Source organism: Salmo salar, chromosome ssa11 (genome assembly GCF_905237065.1).
Source record: "Salmo salar chromosome ssa11, Ssal_v3.1, whole genome shotgun sequence".
NCBI lineage: Eukaryota > Metazoa > Chordata > Actinopteri > Salmoniformes > Salmonidae > Salmo > Salmo salar.
Genome location: NC_059452.1, coordinates 27,906,701 through 27,925,419, shown reverse-complemented (window position 1 = coordinate 27,925,419; position 18,719 = coordinate 27,906,701). Strand labels below are relative to the sequence as shown.

The 18,719-nt window shown below is 46.1% G+C and overlaps 1 protein-coding gene across 1 annotated transcript in view; it reads right to left on the bottom strand.

Moving 5' to 3' along the window:
• LOC106562389 (protein naked cuticle homolog 1) overlaps positions 1-18,719 on the bottom strand; it is a 40,399-nt gene that overhangs the window by 11,232 nt on the left and 10,448 nt on the right. The window contains exon 4 of the mRNA XM_014127253.2: positions 2,304-2,361. Within this exon, the coding sequence (XP_013982728.1) occupies positions 2,304-2,361 (58 nt within the window). The remainder of the gene's footprint in view (positions 1-2,303; positions 2,362-18,719) is intronic.

Sequence of the window (18,719 nt, the reverse complement as noted above, 5' to 3'; positions counted from 1 at the left end):
AGTCCTTTCATATCCTCTCATCACATCATAATCCAATTAAAACCTCAGATGTTTCAGACCTGGGTACTACAAATGAAAAACAGACTGATAGGCCACGGGCAGAGGCCATGATTACACAGTCACTCCATGGGTCCAAGTAGTGCACTATTTATGGAATAGGGTGCCATTTCATTGGAACGCAGTTGGTGGCCATTTGGTTTTGCTTGTGCTCCTGCCCGACCAATCAGGATCAGGAGATGGCTGGGTTACTGCGCATGCACGTATACACACACACACAGCTCAGCTCCCCCCCAACCCCCTCCCCCCTGTTGCACTTTGAAGTTCCATTCTCAAACCTTTTGGCCGAGGATCAGACCAGCCGGCTGTAAAACAGAATAACTAATTAATTAAGCCAAGTCAAATCTGAAACAGCGTTTGTTGTGGTCGCCAAAGGAGCAGACAGACAGACACAACAGCCTCGTTCTCTTTCCTCCGTATCCAAGCAGATCAAAGAGAGAGGAACATGTCTGTCCCCCTCGGCTGCAGGCACAATGAAAGGCAGCGTCCTGGGGAGCAAAAACTTTTTGAAGGAGGAAAATTGAACCCTGTCTTTTGATCATCACAGATGCTCAAAGGTACCATTGTGCCGTGCGAGGGGGCAAATCTGTTGGGTAATAAGCCCAATGTGGAGATGGTGATGCTTATCTCCAGGCTAATGAAAAGACCCAGAGGAATACTGTAGGCTATGTCCCAGAGGGCACCCTATTTCCTATGTAGACATAATCTGATATCTCCCTCTCAGACTCTGACCCCCCTCGTCACTGAAATACAGTCAGCCTGCTCTTTATGAGTGGAACTAAATGCTGCCAGAGGATTGGCTGGTGATCTGATGGGAGTGGAGGAGGGACTGGGCTGGCACTCTCACAATGCGTTCATGCCTGATCCAACAGCCCTGCCATTACACACACACACACACACACACACACACACACACACACACACACACACACACACACACACACACACACACACACACACACACACACACACACACACACACACACACACACACACACACACACACACACACACAAGACCGCTGTCACACACTCTCAGACCATCCACACAGAGGTGAAAGCTGAGAGTCAAGCAAGTGTGACCAGACACAGAGATACAGGTTTATACAGCTGATTGGGACTTCTAAGCCTCAGTTAATGGCCTTGTGAAAACTACATTTGAAAAGGCACAGAGGATGCAACTGCAAGATCCAAAGAGTCAAAACACATTACCATCTTGAATCCCTTTTGCTTCATCCCTCTGCAATTTTGCCAGCAAGTTCTTTTTTAATCCTCACAAACTTTCTTTGAAAATGCTTACTGAAGACCTGAGGAAAGACAAGCTTTCATATGTGCTTTGGCCTAACGATCATCTGTAACCTCTCTCTGGCTCTCTATGTCTGTCCCTTTCAACAAACCACTTTCATTCCTGGGTTATAAAGAATCAAAAAGCCGGAATGCTCCATAACGGCTTTCATTCAAGTTTAAATGTGATTTAAGAAATCTGTTAGTGAACCCCCAGGTCTAAAGAAGAATTGTACCAAACGGTAATCAAGAACTACTTTGATAATAAGTTGTCTCTCATAAGTTCTGACTGAAATGTACCACAAATAGTACTTACAAAGTCTGTAAGAGACCCATGGTGTGTCTACTCTTCTGAGAATGAGGGGAAGAGAAAGAGAGCAAGATGGCTCCTAAGCAGACACAGGGAGGGATTTTGACATGAACAAGGTGTGGTGTGAATGGTCATCTAACGTTATCATAATTACATGTTCTATAATAGGTTGTATTTATAGTGCTTTTCACCAGGTCTTTAGGCACCTTTATGAGGAGAGGACAGTGATGAGGACCAAAGCATACGTGGCCCACCACTTAAAATAAACCAGCCTGAACTAGCTCAACTCAATGACAAAACTAGCCAGCCGAGACACCCTGACCCACATATCTGGGCTGGTCCCATCCCAGTCTCCCCTGCCGCCAGTTAGGTAGCACAACAGAGCTCTGGTGCTCTTTTCCAGCTCAGTTCAGATGAAGGGGGAGGCCTTCCACCCTGATTCCTTAATCCAGGATCACACCACACAGGGGGAAAACAGAATAGATGGAGGTGGATTGCAAAACACAAAGGGGGAGGGGAGGGCCAGGTGAGAGAAAGGGGGGAGGAAAGGAGAAGGTAGGTAAGGGGGGAGAGAGGGACTGGGGGAGGGGTTCCATACATCCACCTCATCAGCACATTACAGGAGCTTAGTGGGGTGGGGGGGGGGGTCATACCTTCTAAACGGTAATGTTCATCACTGATTCCCTCTGCACACGCCTTGTCCAACACATCCTGGAGAAAGAGAAACATACAGACACATTTATTTTAGTGCATTTGTCACGGACTATGCACAACAAATATATATTCCACCAGATTTAGCTACAGAGTTTATTTCCATGTTTGTAGAGAGGAAGAGAGGAGAGGAAGTAGAGAGGAAGAGTATAGTCACCATATAAACAAAGTATTCTAGATGGACACTGGAGATCTACATTAGAGCCGCCAATACATACTGACATGGCTAAATCCAAATGACAGTATTGAGCTCTATATATTTGTTTGACAACTGTGAGCTGAAGCTGAGCAGAACCAGAAAGTTAGAGAAGACAGTACTGTAATTGAAGAATCTAAACAGAGTGAGCGTACGACTGACTGCCACTGCCACACAGTACTGGAGTTGGTCAAAGAACGGCCTCAAACACTGGTCACAATCACACTCTTCCTGTGGGGAATTGTGGGTTGTCTGTGAGGCTATCGTCATTGGGTTAGAGATACGCTGGTGGGATTCAGTCCACCCGACCCGAGCCCCTCTCCTCTCCTGGCAGCCGTGTCTGTGAGCGCATACCAATGGGACTGCGTGATATGTGAGCACAGGGCTTCACCATGGAAAATGCCAACTCAGGTGTCTCTGTGGCATTAAAGTCATCTGGCCCAAAAACCATTACACACACACACCCCTGATCTGAGAGTTCTCTTTCACACACACACACCCCTGATTTGAGAGTTCTCTTTTACACACACATCGGAAAAAGCTCTCTCTCTCGCTCTGGCATAGACATGCATGATACTGAAAACACTCTCACACCGTAAACCTACAGAGATATAACCCCAGAGACATACTAACTACATTATAAACACAGTACACCCTATCCCTTATGTATGAAGTACCTACTCCAACAATCAAATCATAAACCACTAAAACAACACCTGAGCTGCTTGATCTAGTCTATGTGGAGATCCTAGCTCTCTCCCCTCTCCGTGTTAAAGAGGTGGATTTATGAGAGTGAGAACGTGTAGGGGGGATTTGGGTTTAATCCAGTAGAGAGGTAGCGTTCAGCTGGTGTGATCCTAGCCCAGTCAGCCTAGTAGAGCAGCTCTGCAGTGTACTCAGTGGGGTGGCCCCTCAGGAGGAGTGTACACTACTCACTGACTGACACTGACTAAAGTGCACTAAATATGGAGTAGGGTGCCATTTGGGAGACAGCTTGACTGAGGCTGTCTGAATCATTAAAACCTCCTCAGGATGTAGCCAGGTTCCTCTCTCTCCCTCTGAGCCGAAACCTTACCAGCCTGCTATTTAAACTAGGCCTGACCCAGACTAATATGGTCAGGCCCAAAAGAAGCCAGCCCAGGAGATAAAAATCAGACACTGACTGTGTGGAAGAATTGAGAGTAGAGATCGAGAGAGGAGGGGAGTGGGCGGTGGGACGGTGGGGAGAGAGTTATATGAAGCGGTGTTGTGTTGCTGCTTAGGCGCTCAGCCCCTGCCTGCTTTGCCTTTGAGAGGCAGCCAGCAGAGCAGTCTGCAGCAGACAGGGTAAGTAACAGGAGAGCCTCTCCATGTGCACGCTGCTTTACAAGATATCCCTGTCCAACACAAGAACACAATCAGAGACCTGAATGTCTCAGCACTGCTGAAATCCTGCTGCCAACACACATCTGTAAAGCATTTCTGAATGCCTTGTATTTACAGATCCTCAGCGGGGGGCTCTGAATGTAGTACAGATTAAGCTGTACAGTGCAGTGCAGTGCAGTGCAGTGTGTGTGTGAGAGAGAGAGAGAGAGAGAGAGAGAGAGAGAGAGAGAGAGAGAGAGAGAGAGAGAGAGAGAGAGAGAGCTGCAGTCAGATGGCTGTCCCTGAGTGGCGTCAGGACTATCTCTGCAGGTCAGGCAGAGTTCTTCAGGTCAGAGGAGGGCAGCTCTGGAGTGCCAGCTGACAACTTAATTGACAGTAGTACTGCAGCCAGTATTGGCACCACAGCCACAGAGCTCCAGGTCTACAGTACTCTTCACAATTAAGGTCCAGGCCTGTACAGTAACTCCAGCCTATGACCCAGCCAAGGCCCCAGCCTCCTTCCATAAACCCCCAGAAAAATCACCCCTCAATCAACATTCCTCCAGCCTCTCACACACACACACTCACTATCACTCACGCATAGTATTGAGTCGAGAACATTTTCTGTTTTTGATGAATGACACAAAATGGAGGGATTAGCCAAAAACATGAGAACAGGGAAAAGAGGAATGTGCTAATTGGTTGTTGTCTGTGATGATGGATGGCAGCAGTATTATTAGTATGCTGGGGTTACTCCGGGATCTGCTCTTGGCATCTCTGCTTAATGTTGAAAATGTTTTAATACATTCAGTAAAAACCCGAGAGAGTCTTTCTCCCTCTCTCCCTCTCTCACCACCTTTCTCGCCCCCTTCTCGTTTCTCTCTCTCACTCCCTCTCCTTTCTCTCACTCCTCTCCTTCGCTCTCTCACTCCCCCTCCCCCTCTCTTGCCCCCTCTCCTTTCTCTCCCTCACTCCCTCTACCCCCTCGCTCTCACCCCCTTCTCGTTTCTCTCTCCCTTGCCTCTCTCCCCCTCCCTCCTCCTCTCTCCCATTCCCTCTATCTCTCCATCACTCCCCCTCTCCTCTCTCACTCACTCCCCCTCTCACTCACTCCCCCTCGCCCCCCTCTCATTTCTCTCTCTCACTCCCTCTCGTTTCTCTCTCACTCCTATGAGAATATATTCCCCTCTCTCCCTCGCCCCCCCTCTCAGTTCGCTCTCACTCCCTCTCCTTTCTCTCACTCCTCTCCTTCGCTCTCTCATTCCCCCTCCCTCCTCTCCTTTCTCTCTCACTCCCTCTACCCCCTCGCTCTCACCCCCTTCTCGTTTCTCTCTCCCTTGCCTCTCTCCCCCTCCCTCCTCCTCTCTCCCATTCCCTCCATCACTCCCTCTCTCCTCCATCACTCCCTCTCTCCTCCATCAATCCCTCTCGTTTCTCTCATCCCCTCATCAAAAGACCTGACCGCTAAACGGCAGGAGGAATATGATAAGAGAAACAACAGAACTAGGCAGAAAGAATCATTTGAAGTATATTTTTTCTCTTCTACTTTCTAGAATGTGCCGTTCAGAGAACTGGGCAATTCGACACACACTCAAAGTTTGAACTCAGACCAGAACTGCCCAAAATTCCCCATTTTAAGATTCCTCTGGTCCTGGCAGTGAAGTGACTGAATGTCTCTCATTCTTTCTTTCAGGGCCTTGTCCCAAAGGAACAATAAGGCCACTCTCTTTGTCCAGCAGCTCCAGGGCCTGTTGTGGCCCTGTCAGCAGGCTTTAATGGAGCTACAATAACACTTTCAGTGAGGCTCAGGTCCTCACCTCCTCACCAGGCAGGCAGAGGGCTGGACAGAGGGCTGGACCAGCTTTATTCAGCCCTATGAGAATGAAGTTTAATCCCCTGAACCTCACTTCTGACTCTGGTGGTGACACACTGAGCACTCCATTGTCTTCAGCCCCTCCCTGCCACGTCAGCATCTCCATTTAGATCAATGGAGGACCTGGCCCAGGCCCGCACCCCTCAGGCCCTCACCCCTCTCTACTGTGGGACTGACTGCTCTTTTCTTCCTGGGGATCTCACAGGGACCTCACAGCTCCCAGGTTTGAGGATTAGGGAATGGGGATAGTGACTAGTGACCTCTGTCCTCTTTTAGGGGGTTCTAAAAAAGGTTTAGGACTTGTTTTTGTTCATTGATGGATTCTTGGCTGGCTTAATAGATGGAAGACTTCACACAGGATGCTTACTGATTTTTTTTTATTCACACTTCAAAGTTGTTTCATCCTCTGCTTCAGGGCCAATGTGAGATTCAATACACAAGTGACGATATCAAAGAATAATTTATACTATTCTTAAAATGTTTTTCAGTGATTGCATCTTTTGTTCAGCCAACCTTTATTCTTTATCTTCAATGACCGTGTTTTCCACTGGCTATAAGCATGGTAATCAGCTGACCTTAAAAGAGCCATCCATCTTGACCTGTTGTGTCAGGCCAATGAGCCAATCACAGGCCTGTCTGGTGACCTTTGTCCTATGTTGGGTCAAGGGTCACAATAGGAGTGCAGCTTAAGACAAACAGAGTCAGGGACAAGGCCAAGAGCTGCACCACTTTGATCATCTCAAGAAGACCTCAATGAACACCGCATCTTCCTGTATCTTTCATACCTTCAGTAACCGTCTTCCATACTATATATGCTAATCAAATGTGCTTCTCTGGTCTAACTCTATACCAAACAAAAAAGTGAAGGCCCAGCTGCTCATTTGAGAAATAGTCGAGGAGAATGAATTGCTCAGATGAACATTGTGTGATACTGTACGTGTAAAGGTCTTTTGGCTTTTTTTACTGTGTGTTCACGACTGGTGTTATGGAGTGTTTATGAAGGTTTTACGAAGACTACAGTGAAGTGTCACTTTCCCAGCTCTGCAGAACGTATTTGGGCGCTACGCCAGAGCTTCAGAGTATCATGAAAGGCTGTAAGCAAATTAACAAGCCTCTTTCCTCCAATGCTTGGGACCACCAAAAACAATTTTCCAGACATGATGTTTAATGTTCTGTGGAAACCAAAGTTTAAAGCATTTTGCTTTCAACAGGAGCCAGACCCTTCAGAGCGTTTTCTCTTCTGGGCTTGGAGGATGGAGGATTGTATGGCCCCAGTGTGTTTTAAAGTTGTTAAAGACCCTTCACAGAAAGTGATTTATTCCTAGAGCAGTATAAGACAGGAACACAGTGTGACTGTGCTGCAATACAGCATCCCAGCTAGCTACATCAGTACTGGACAGTCTGCCCGCTCTGTCTACTAGGGTTGTTTGATTTAACCTTTGAATCAAAATGGCGGACCCACGTCAATGAGACACATAAATATGGATTTGAATAAGGGAAAATAAAGGAAAACCCAGATTTGCGTATTTACAAATAATAATATTTTTAAGAACTAACATTGGTTATATTGAGAGTTTATGTGAGCCAAGGAACCACTGACTGCAGGGGTGAAGAGCAAATCATAGACTGACTGAAGTTTGGCAAGTTAGGGCATGAGGTTGCCATGGGGGCCCACAAGCCTTACCCTGGCACTGTGTTCACAGACAGACTGGGCCGTGTGTGTGTGTGTGTGTGTGTGTGTGTGTGTGTGTGTGTGTGTGTGTGTGTGTGTGTGTGTGTGTGTGTGTGTGTGTGTGTGTGTGTGTGTGTGTGTGTGTGTGTGTGTGTGTGTGTGTGTGTGTGTGTGTGTGTGTGTGTGTGTGTGTGTGTGTGTGTGTGTGTGTGTGTGTACGCGCGCGTGTGTGCATAAGTGCATGTGTAATTACATGTGCGCGACTGTGTGGTTGTGAGCGCATTCCGTGTATGAGTGTGTGTGATACTACCATATGTGTGTTTACGTGTGTAAGTGTGGGGTTGTGAAAAGTCCTACAAGGCCCTGGTCTCTACGCTGTCTGCCTCCACCCAACACAGGCGGCTGACAATTTACGCGGGACGACAGCTCCCCCTGATCGTGCGCCAGCCAGCCGGGGCGCAGGGCTCGGTGGAGGCCATCCGGAGGCCTCGAGAGCAGCGTTGGGTTGGAGCAGTGTTACTAGTTACTGGCACTCCTTCAAAACCCAGGAAAAATCTCATTATGAGAGTGAAGAATTGGGTTGGGTGCCTCCCGCTGCTCTCTACTCTGCTCTCCCAGGCAGTGCTGGAACTGGAGAACACCTTCAGGTCTGACATTTAGACTGGAGCAAGACAGGCCCACGATGCCGAGCAGGGAGGGAAACAACACATGAAAGGCCATTTAGGGAATGTGAGAAAGACAAACAGAGCGAGGAAGACAAGAGAGAGAGGAGAACAAGGAAATGGTTGGTGGCCATGTTTGTCTGGTTGTCTGTCTGTTAGGCCTGCGGGGTCCTTTTGACAGAGACACAGAGGATCACAGCCCACAGGCCTCACCCAAAGCCAGAGGAAATGTAACCTTTATTTAACTAGGCAAGTCAGTTAAGAACAAATTCTTATTTACAATGATGGCCTACACCGGCCAAACACGGATGACGCTGGGCAAATTGTGCGCCGCCCTATGGGACTCCCAATCACGGCCGGTTGTGATACAGCCTGGATTCGAACCAGGATGTCTGTAGTGACACGTCTAACACTGGGATGCTGTGCCTTAGACCACTGCGCCACTACGGAGCCCAGGTATAAAAAGAGGAAAAGGGTTTTAAATGTAGAAATTGTCCAGGTGATACAACAACTAAGTCAAGACAGGGTTATGAATAACCTAGAAAACCACACCATTGCTAACATCTGAAATGTATATATAAATTCAATTCATAATGAAAGAAATCAACTAAAACTGCTAGTTTGTAAAGCCAAGACATTTCCAAATGGCTTGGTGACAATACTATAGGTTGCAGCACACAAATGGCTAACGTTGAAAGCTTAGAACTAAAACAACAAAAAGTATATTGGTTTTAGGGCTGCAAATGAGCTTAAGGTGTAGTGTTACTGGAGCAGGACCTCTTGAGAGGAAATGCCCATCCCCTCTCCGCCCCCAACAGACTAAGCTGAGACACTCCGGAGGCTGGTTCAAAGGTTTGGGTCTGGTGCTGCGACTATATCCTTGAGAAGGGGGATCTAGATCAGAGAGTTAGAAGTGCAGTGACCCTTTTAATTGTGTGGTACTGTTTGGGAAAACAGAAAGCATCAGCAGACACCAGACAGCAGCTTAGAGCTAGGTTGAAAACTGAGTCAAATGCAGTGGAGCTACATGGATTTGTCCAATAACAAATGCAAATTTGTGTTTTCTGTTGCCATAATGAACACGACCCAAGACTCAGCTTCAGTTCTTCATGTGAACCGCTCCTCCTCCTCACTTGTCTCTACCCGATATTTAACAGCCACAGTCAGACAAGGCGGCACGTACCGACAAAACACGACACCTTGAGATCGTTCCAAGATAGAAAGTGTTGTTGTGAGGTAGTGAACGGAGCACTGCCTCTAAGCATGGCTTCCAAAAGGATCGGTTTGCACACAAGAAATTAAGATCTCAGAAAATCATAATGTAGCGAACCTGTCAGGAAACAGAAAGACACATCTACCAGGGTGGAGAAAGCAGACAGCCAATTATTGTGCAACACATCTGTTAGATCAACAGCCATCTCTGTGTCCGCGTGTGTGTGTTGAGTAAACATAATGTAGGTGTCTGCATGTAGCATGTAGAACTATGAGCCAGAACCAGAGAGACCTGTTCTGTTGTTCAACTGTGAAGAGCCTATCCTCTTGGGCCAAAACATTTGATGCTACTTTGAGGTATTTCTTGGGTTCCCTCCAAAATCATAGATACTTGGACAGACTCCAACATCATAGATCTTTATTATGCATAACTGCATAAAAGCAGAGGAAAGGCCGTTTGAAATGCCAAGAAGAGACATATCTGTTTTCTTTTACAATGCTATTTGATGCACATTTGATAATCAACTGAACGTTATTCGCTGAGATCAAAGCATGTCAAGGCAATCCGAGGTTTGATCTTGAGGTTCTTTTCAACTTGTGAGCCAAGTCCAGCCTGATCAGATAAAACTCTCTTCAAGGAAACAAAGAATGTTTCCTTGAACTCTAACTGGACCATAACAACTCACTGACTGAACTCCAGGTCGCCCGTTTGAAACACCACGCCAGACGGTCGGAGGATGACGCTGGCTAATTGGACACTTCTGAAGGAGCAGAGTGGACCAGACACATTCATTGCAGTCGGCGAGGTTACGGTGTAGACTCTGCGGCCCCAAGCATGACACTGCTCACTCACAGCAAACCCACTTGTCTTCCTTTCCTGCCTGTGACCCAGGAAGGAAATTATTGCCACAGGCTGGGGATTCGTCAGCAGTCAGTCAGCCAGTCATGTTGGAGGAAGCTGCCTTATGATGTGTATGGTATACAGTGAGCAGCACCAGGGCTCTGTGATGGCTACGCTGGGCTGGTTAGGAGAGGTGGAGAGGCCTGGAAGGATGCATGCCAGTGGGCTTACCATCTTATCTCTAGTTAACTGGACAGGTCACACACAGACAGCTTGCAACACTGGGAAGGGGGAAAAAAAAGTCCTGTGATTGGAGGAGTTGTGGTGTCCAACCTCATGGATTCATGCTGGTATGTTTAGTGACATTTGGTGTGTCTGTGCAGACCAACTGCATAACATAACATTGCTGAATGTGATGCCTTTGGATCCCAGATTTAACTCTTGGGCCTGGAGAGAGAAAGTTGTGTGTGCATGAGCGCCCGTCTGCGTGAATCCAGCTCTGTTGACAGCCCCCCAGAAGACTCCTCCCCTAATGACTGGCTCTGGCTTTTATAGTCTGATTGGTGGCCAGGCCGTGTAGTCATTTTAACCAAGTCAGATTAACATTGCAAACATTGCTGGTCACATTACATCATCCACTTCAAAGGCTTCCCCCTAAAAGGCTCAGTAGAATATTAGTGGAGATTTATAGCCCTTATTTCTGTACTTCAGAAACATGCTGATTTGAGCTAATCTCCCTCCCTCCTTCCCTCTTCGTGGTTCATGTGTGAAGTTAGCCAACGCTTTAATGACCCATTTACAAAACTTTTACACCTGCAAAGATAATCTTTTACAGCTCTGCTAGCTTGCTAACCCCTTCAGCAACACACACCACTGTAACCTGCCTGTTTCTCAAGGCATAAAGCAAGGTACTTATTAGGGCTTTGAAAATATGTAACCACAGCAATTAGCTTTTATCAGGCTGTTTATCAAATGAGTTTCTCACAGAGAGGAGGAGAAAATGGCTGCTTGATCAAGGGTCTTTAAAGCTCATGTTATTCTGCGGCTGGTTCCCCCCAGCCCAGCAGCAGAGAAGGGGTTCATGGAGATACAGTAGATAGACCATATGAACTCCAGGTGGACTGCTCTCAATTCAATTCAATTCAATTCAATTCAAGGGGCTTTATTGGCATGGGAAACATGGTAACATTGCCAAAGCAAGTGAGGTAGGTAATATACAAAAGTGAAATAAACAATAAAAATGAACAGTAAACATTACTCACAGAAGATCCAAAATAATAAAGACATTACAAATGACATATGTATATATACAGTGTAACGATGTACAAATGGTTAAAGTACAAAAGGGAAAATAAATAAGCATAAATATGGGTTATATTTACAATGGTGATTGTTCTTCACTGGTTGACCTTTTCTTGTGGCAACAGGTCTCAAATCTTGCTGTGGTATTTCACCCAGTAGGTATGAGAGTTTATCAAAATCGGGTTTGTTATTGTATTATTTGTGGATCTGTGTAATCGGAGGGAATTATGTGTCTCTAAAATGGCCATACATTGGGCACAAGGTTTGGAAGTGCAGCTCAGTTTCCACCTCATTTTGTGGGCAGTGCACATAGCCTGTCTTCTCTTGAGAGCCAGGTCTGCCTACGGCGTCCTTTCTCAATAGCAAGGCTATGCTCACGGAGTCTGTACATAGTCAAAGCTTTCCTTAAGTTTGGGTCAGTCACAGTGGTCAGGTATTCTGCCACGGTGTACTCTCTGTTGAGGGCCAAATAGCATTCTAGTTTGCTCAGTTTTTTTGTTAATTCTTTCCAATGTGTCAAGTAATTATCTTTTTGTTTTCTCATGATTTGTTTGGGTCTAATTGTGTGGGGTGTGTTTGTGAGTCCCAGGACCAGCTTGTTTAGGGGACTCTTCTCCAGGTTCATCTCTCTGTAGGTGATGGCTTTGTTATGGAAGGTTTGGGAAACGCTTCCTTTTCGGTGGTTGTAGAATTGAATGACTCTTTTCTGGATTTTTATAATTAGTGGGTCTCGGCCTAATTCTGCTCTGCGTGCATTATTTGGTGTTCTACGTTGTACACAGAGGATATTTTTGCAGAATTCTGCATGCAGAGTCTCAATTTGGTGTTTGTACCATTTTGTGAATTCTTGGTTGGTGAGCGGACCCCAGACCTCACAACCATAATAGACAAGGGGTTCTATAACTGATTCAAGTATTTTTAGCCATATCCTAATTGGTATGTCGAATTTGATGTTCCTTTTGATGGCATGGAATGCCCTTCTTGCCTTGTCTCTCAGATCGTTCACAGCTTTGTGGAAGTTACCTGTGGCGCTGATGTTTAGGCCAAGGTATAGTTTGTGTGCTCTAGGGCAACAGTGTCTAGATGGAATTTGTATTTGTGGTCCTGGCAACTGGACCTTTTTTGGAACACCATTATTTTGGTCTTACTGAGATTTACTGACAGGCCCAGGTCTGGCAGAATCTGTGCAGAAGATCTAGGTGCTGCTGTAGGCCCTCCTTGGTTGGTGACAGAAGCACCAGATCATCAGCAAACAGTAGACATTTGACTTCAGATTCTAGTAGGGTGTGGCCAGGTGCTGCAGACTGTTCTAGTGCCCTCGCCAATTCGTTGATATACATGTTGAAAAGGGTGGGGCTTACGCTGCATCCCTGTGGGAAGAAATGTGTGTTATTTGCCTATTTTAACCGCACACTTGTTTGTGTACATGGATTTTATAATGTTATATGTTTTCCCCCCAACACCACTTTCCATCAATTATAGCAGACCTTCATGCCAAATTGAGTTGAAGGCTTTTTTGAAATCAACAAAGCATGAGAAGACTTTGCCTTTGTTTTGGTTTGTTTGTTTGTCAATTAGGTTGTGCAAGGTGAACACGTGGTCTGTCATATGATAATTTGGGAAAAAGCCAATTTGACATTTGCTCAGTACATTGTTTTCACTGAGGAAATGTACAAGTTTGCTGTTAATGCAGAGGATTTTCCCAAGGTATGCTGTGATGCATACCCAACAGTAGTTATTGGGGTCAAATTTGTCTCCACTTTTGTGGATTGGGGTGATCAGTCCTTGGTTCCAAATATTGGGGAAGATGCCAGAGCTAAGGATGATGTTAAAGAGTTTTAGTATAGCCAATAGTCAGTCTCAGTCACACCCCCCCCCAAATGGCTTTATTGGCATTGGAAACATACGTTTACATTGCCAAAGCAAGTGAAATAGATGAACAGTAAATATTACACAAAAGTCTCAAAAGGAATAAAGACAATTCAAATGTCATATTATGGCTATGTACAGTGTTGTAACGATGTGAAAATAGTTCAAGTACAAAAGGGAAAAAAAATAAACATAAATATGGGTTGCATTTCCAATGGTGTTTGTTCTTCACTCTCTCGAACACATTCTCCGCCAGCCAGCCCAGCCACTATGACGAACCCTCTCTGGGAGAAAGCCTCCATTCCCAGGGGGAGCCAGGATTGGAAAGGAATGGAGACCGCTTGTCACTTGGCCTTGATTTACAGGTGGCCCAGTCTGCCAAGAGTAGCAAATCACTATGTTATAGCCCTTGTCTTTGAATACAGAGTGAAGTGAAGCACATTTCTAAAGAATGGAAGAGATGAGGGGAGAGGAGTCTTACAGGCAGCAGAGACAGTGTCACACCTCATCTCTGTCTGAGGGCTTAAAACTGTAATCACATACCTCTCACCTCCACACAGGAAATGATGGAGCTCTTTGGAAACATCTAGCTATACTGCCAAGCAGCAGCAGAGAGCGAGAGCTGTATGCGTTCCAGAGGGCTTGACACAGTGTGTCTAGGAGGTCTGGGTAATTAGTTGAAGTATCATGAGTTGGTTTAGGAGGCGGTGCTGTAGGGGTATGTGTGGGTTCAGACGCAGGTCTAACGTGCTTCAGAATGTGGGAGGGGAAGTAGAAAGTGACAGGCACTTCAGCCTCACCACAGACAGAGCACTGGGGAGATATCCAGCTAAACACACCTCTGTTCTCTACCTTGTCAGGAAATGACATCTGGGCCTACATCTGCTCTGACTGCCCTTTTTTCAATGTCCCAAGCCATTATGTAAAGGGACAATTCACAGCCACTTCCAGATAGTTGTGTCTTGTTTTTAAACCTAGGACAAAGGTGGAATAAGGTTTAGGTGAACATTTTCTAAGGCTGACATGGGAAGGAACCCAGAGACCTGGAAGACAGAGTCACCACACACACACACACACACACACTTTATTGGAGCCTATATGAGGAATTTTTCAGCCCAATCCAGACAGACACCCTCATAAGTCCACGTCATATGTAACTCTCTCATGTTGAACTTCAAACTTTACACAAACATTCTTTTTAATTACAGACAACTTCTCAACTTAGCAAATAAACACAGGGGCAGAAATAACCACTTCCAACTCCAGAGAGCACTCTGGTGCCAGTGGCAGGTTTAAGTCATAGTTTCTAGTCATAGCTCTAACCAGAATTAGTGGTCAGGGTTAGCTGTCAGTTGGTCACGATAATGAACTTTGGTGGAGCATGTTGTTCACGCTCGTGCTTGACTGAATCCCCTGCAAGCACACACACAAACAATCGCCTGCACAGCACGTGTGTGCACTACCGCACACGCACACACAGGAAAAGTTACCAGTGACAAACGAATCAGGAAACGGGAACTCAAACAGGAAGGAACAAAACAAATCTCTGAGCACCCCACTCACAGAATCCAGAACTCAGTCATTGAACCTCTCACTTTTGTTGGTTTCAAAGATCTTGGGAAATGTGTAGCATTAGCAGTGGCTTCATAATCTCAAGTGAAAGTAGCACACTGACGGCATACAGGCGGATTGGCTTTGAAGCATCAAATATGAATCGGCACAGTCAGTTTGTTCCACTTCCACCGCCTTCAGGCAACCCCTGTATTTCACTCACAGATTTCAAAATCTGTGAGGTTCCACTGATACTGCAGCAGGAAGTTAAAGCACAACCGTTTCACATAGATATCTCCCTCAGAAGGAGGAGGTGAACGACACACTGCATTTGAAACAGTATTTCCATCTGCCCCAGGTGTACCTCAGAGAGGGATGCAACTTAAGCTAGGCCCACCACAGTCCAATGTCTGGGCAGACTTCAGCTAGAAGAACACTGAAGCTTCTGGAGTGGAAATGACCCAGAAATGTTACACAGTGTTTAGTAATTATTGTTGTGCTATTAGAGTTGAAATGGTGTAGCAGAGGCAAGACAGTGAGGCTTGAGTTAACCTCTGCCTGGTGGGGAAGCCTACAGCTCAGGCCCCTGGTTGTTCCTACACACTCATCCCTGTCCCCTGAGCACTGTCATTAGCCCTCAGGAGATTCCCCCAGCTGCCCTCATCATCCACACAGTCACATGCAGACACACAGACACACCACATGCATACACAAACCAACAAAAACAACTCTGAGCAATATAATCAGAGGCCATGGATGAAGAACCAACCAGCCACGCACCTCCACAAACCAGTAGTCACAGTTAAACGCTTGACAGCCTGTGACCACTTTACATTCAGTTCCATTCAGAGTTCACACAGACCAACTCCATCTCTGGTTAAGCACTCTTCCGGTTGAGGTTCCTCTGCCTGTGTTTAGCATGAGTAATGGGTTTAAGGTTAACAGCCAGGCCAAATGGGCCTTCAGGGACTCCTCCCTGGTCGTCCTGACCCAGTGACAGGCTGTGACGTGGGGTAAAGTCCTCTCCTCTCTGGGCCTCACTCAGGCACCTGTGGAGCATAAACACACCAGAGAGCAGCGGGGAGCAGGGCCATTCCTTTACAGCTGCCCCCCCCCACACTCCTGTCCTGTGTTTGGGCTTCACTCAACCGAAAACATCCCCTAACAGACAATCCAATGCCACCTCCAGCCCATGCCAGCTCCCTCCAGCCCAGGCCAAAAACATCCCCCAACAGGCAATCCAGGCCCAGGTAGGCAACCTCTCTCCAATCCAGGCCCAGGTAGGCAACCTCTCTCCAGGCCAGGCCCAGGGCCCCTGGGTCCCAGGCACCATGGGAAGGGCCTACATCCCACGCTGGATGTCAGGAGGCCACAATGGTCCCAGAGCTGTTTATCTATGCCCCACTTCCTCTGTTCTCGCTCTGTCTGTCACTCAGGTGACCACAGGATTCTAGTGGTCATCCTGTGTCTGAAGCAGAGAGTAACTACTCCAAGAGTTGTAGACTGGAGACCATCATTGGTGTCTCCCTGTGTCATCCTACTAATGAAAACATACAAATGTGGAAGTAGACTAAATTGGTATTTGGCAGTTACTAATCCTAAATCAACAAGTAAATAAATATGTTGAGAGAGAGTGTGCATGTGTGTGTTCTTGACTGTGTCTGTGTGTGATTGCAGTTTTACTCAGATTTATTTAAAATAAAATTATATACACACCTTTATTTAACAGTTAAGAACAAATTCTTATTTTCAATGATGGCCTAGGAACACTGCCTTGGTCAGGGGCAGAATGACAGATTTTTTTCCTTGTCAGCTCGGGGATTTGATCTTGCAACCTTTAGGTTAGTGGTCCAACGCTCAAACCACTAGGCTACCTGCCGCCCCAGATGACGATCTTGTCCTATTTATAAGAGCCATATACATGCAGCGACTGACTGCTCAGTCAAATTACTCAGTGCTTACTACCATGGGCCGGAGCACAACCCACAGGGGGACCACATAAACAAACAAGAGATAATTATTCAGGGTTTAAACGCTTAAACGCCCACTTCAGCAGAGCCTTTTAAGTGTGTGATTAAAACGGGCACTGAGCTTCACATGGAATGCTCAGCGGAACCCAACGCCACCACAGGAGTTTCTTTCCCGCTCAATCTCTCCCTCCCCCTCTCCCACTCAGTCTATACATGGTCCTGCCTCACACGCTCCATCTTTACCAATTCTTCCTGTCCCATATAACATCCATTACTACCAACAGTCTCTGTGACCATCCCTTTTCAATCAGCCAGTGTAAAAAAAAAAAAAAAAACACTCTTTTGTAAAGCAGGAAGTGCAAACTTGTAGTATGAGTTTAAAATGCTTCTAAAGTTTGTCATTTCCAATTTGAAATTTCAGACTTGATTTTCCCTAATGAAAAATGTATCAACTCATAAAAAAAAACATTAATTATAATCCACATTTAATTTTGCTGCAGGATTATTTTCCTGCTGTAGGAAACTGGCTCAAAATAAGATCCTACATCTGTATTTGCTTTCTAGATCGTTGTTCTGTGTCTGATGCATCCACACATCAAAAGGATAACGAGAAGCGAGCATCTCATCTCAGCGTGATGATGTCAGCGTGATTAGCTCTATATTTAGATGGATAATCTGCTAATTAGGCCTTTCACTGATACTTAATATGCACACACTCATCAATTCGATAAGCCATCTCAAAACCGGAAGCTATAAACTCTGTCACAAAACAAAGGCAAAGGGAGAGTCAAAGAGAAAAAAAAAAAATCAATCTGTGGTCCGTAGTGTTAAAATTACACAAAAAAAGTAGCTCTTCTAGCATACAAACAACTCCTACTGAAAGCCAAGCATCATAAGAGAAGAGAGAGGAGAAGAGAAACACTTCCAATTGATCCTGGGATATCTGTAGCTCCACAGTGAGCAGATATTTGGGGAAACAAAGCTCAAATCTCAGCTGCTAATCCCTGGGGATTCAGAGCACATTCCAGGGACTGCTTTGATCTCCTGAGTGCATCCGGACAGCCCATCCCAGACACACGGCATCCTCATACACAAACGTATCATGCCGTCTCCCTGCACACACCCATACCTCACATGCTCAATCACAATTTTTACACATTCACACATATAAAGAATCAGATCAAAACATCACACAGACATGGAACCCAACAATAAACAGAGACAAAAATCAACAATGGAACAATATTGTGAAGATACTCAACCTAAAATGAATGGAGGAGAACCGTGTGAGATGTAGCACAGGAGTATCACAACACACAACAGAAAGTTGTAAACAACAGGGCCAACAGATCTAATGTCTGTGTATCAATACTTTTACCTCATTTAGTATATCATTATCATCTCCTTTCACCGAAACCATTTCCGGCAGTCCCATTCACAACACCCAATGAGGGTTATCCGCTTCACATTGTCACATAGGGTGAAATTCCTCCAGCTATGTAATCTGTGACACACGATCCGGGAAGTGACATTAATACCACCTGTGTCTCCTCTCCCTCCCAGTCCCCCAGATACGTAAACGACAACCCAAGACTTCCTCTCCTCTATTCTCATTGTAATAACAGAGCCAGGTGCATGTCCCCCTAGTCCCCAGCCCTCTCCCCAAAGGCAAACGCTTTCTTTTCTTAGACCACAACTCCAAACTTCTCCCAGCCTCTTCAAAGACCAACAACAGGCCTGTCCTCCCAGGGGGTGTGGAGGGGTACGGCCTGGTGGGAGAGGGGCACATGACATACTGTCACGCACAGCACATAGGGGGACAGCTGGTGGGAACAGCACAGGCATGGGGAGAGGACAGAAAGCGAG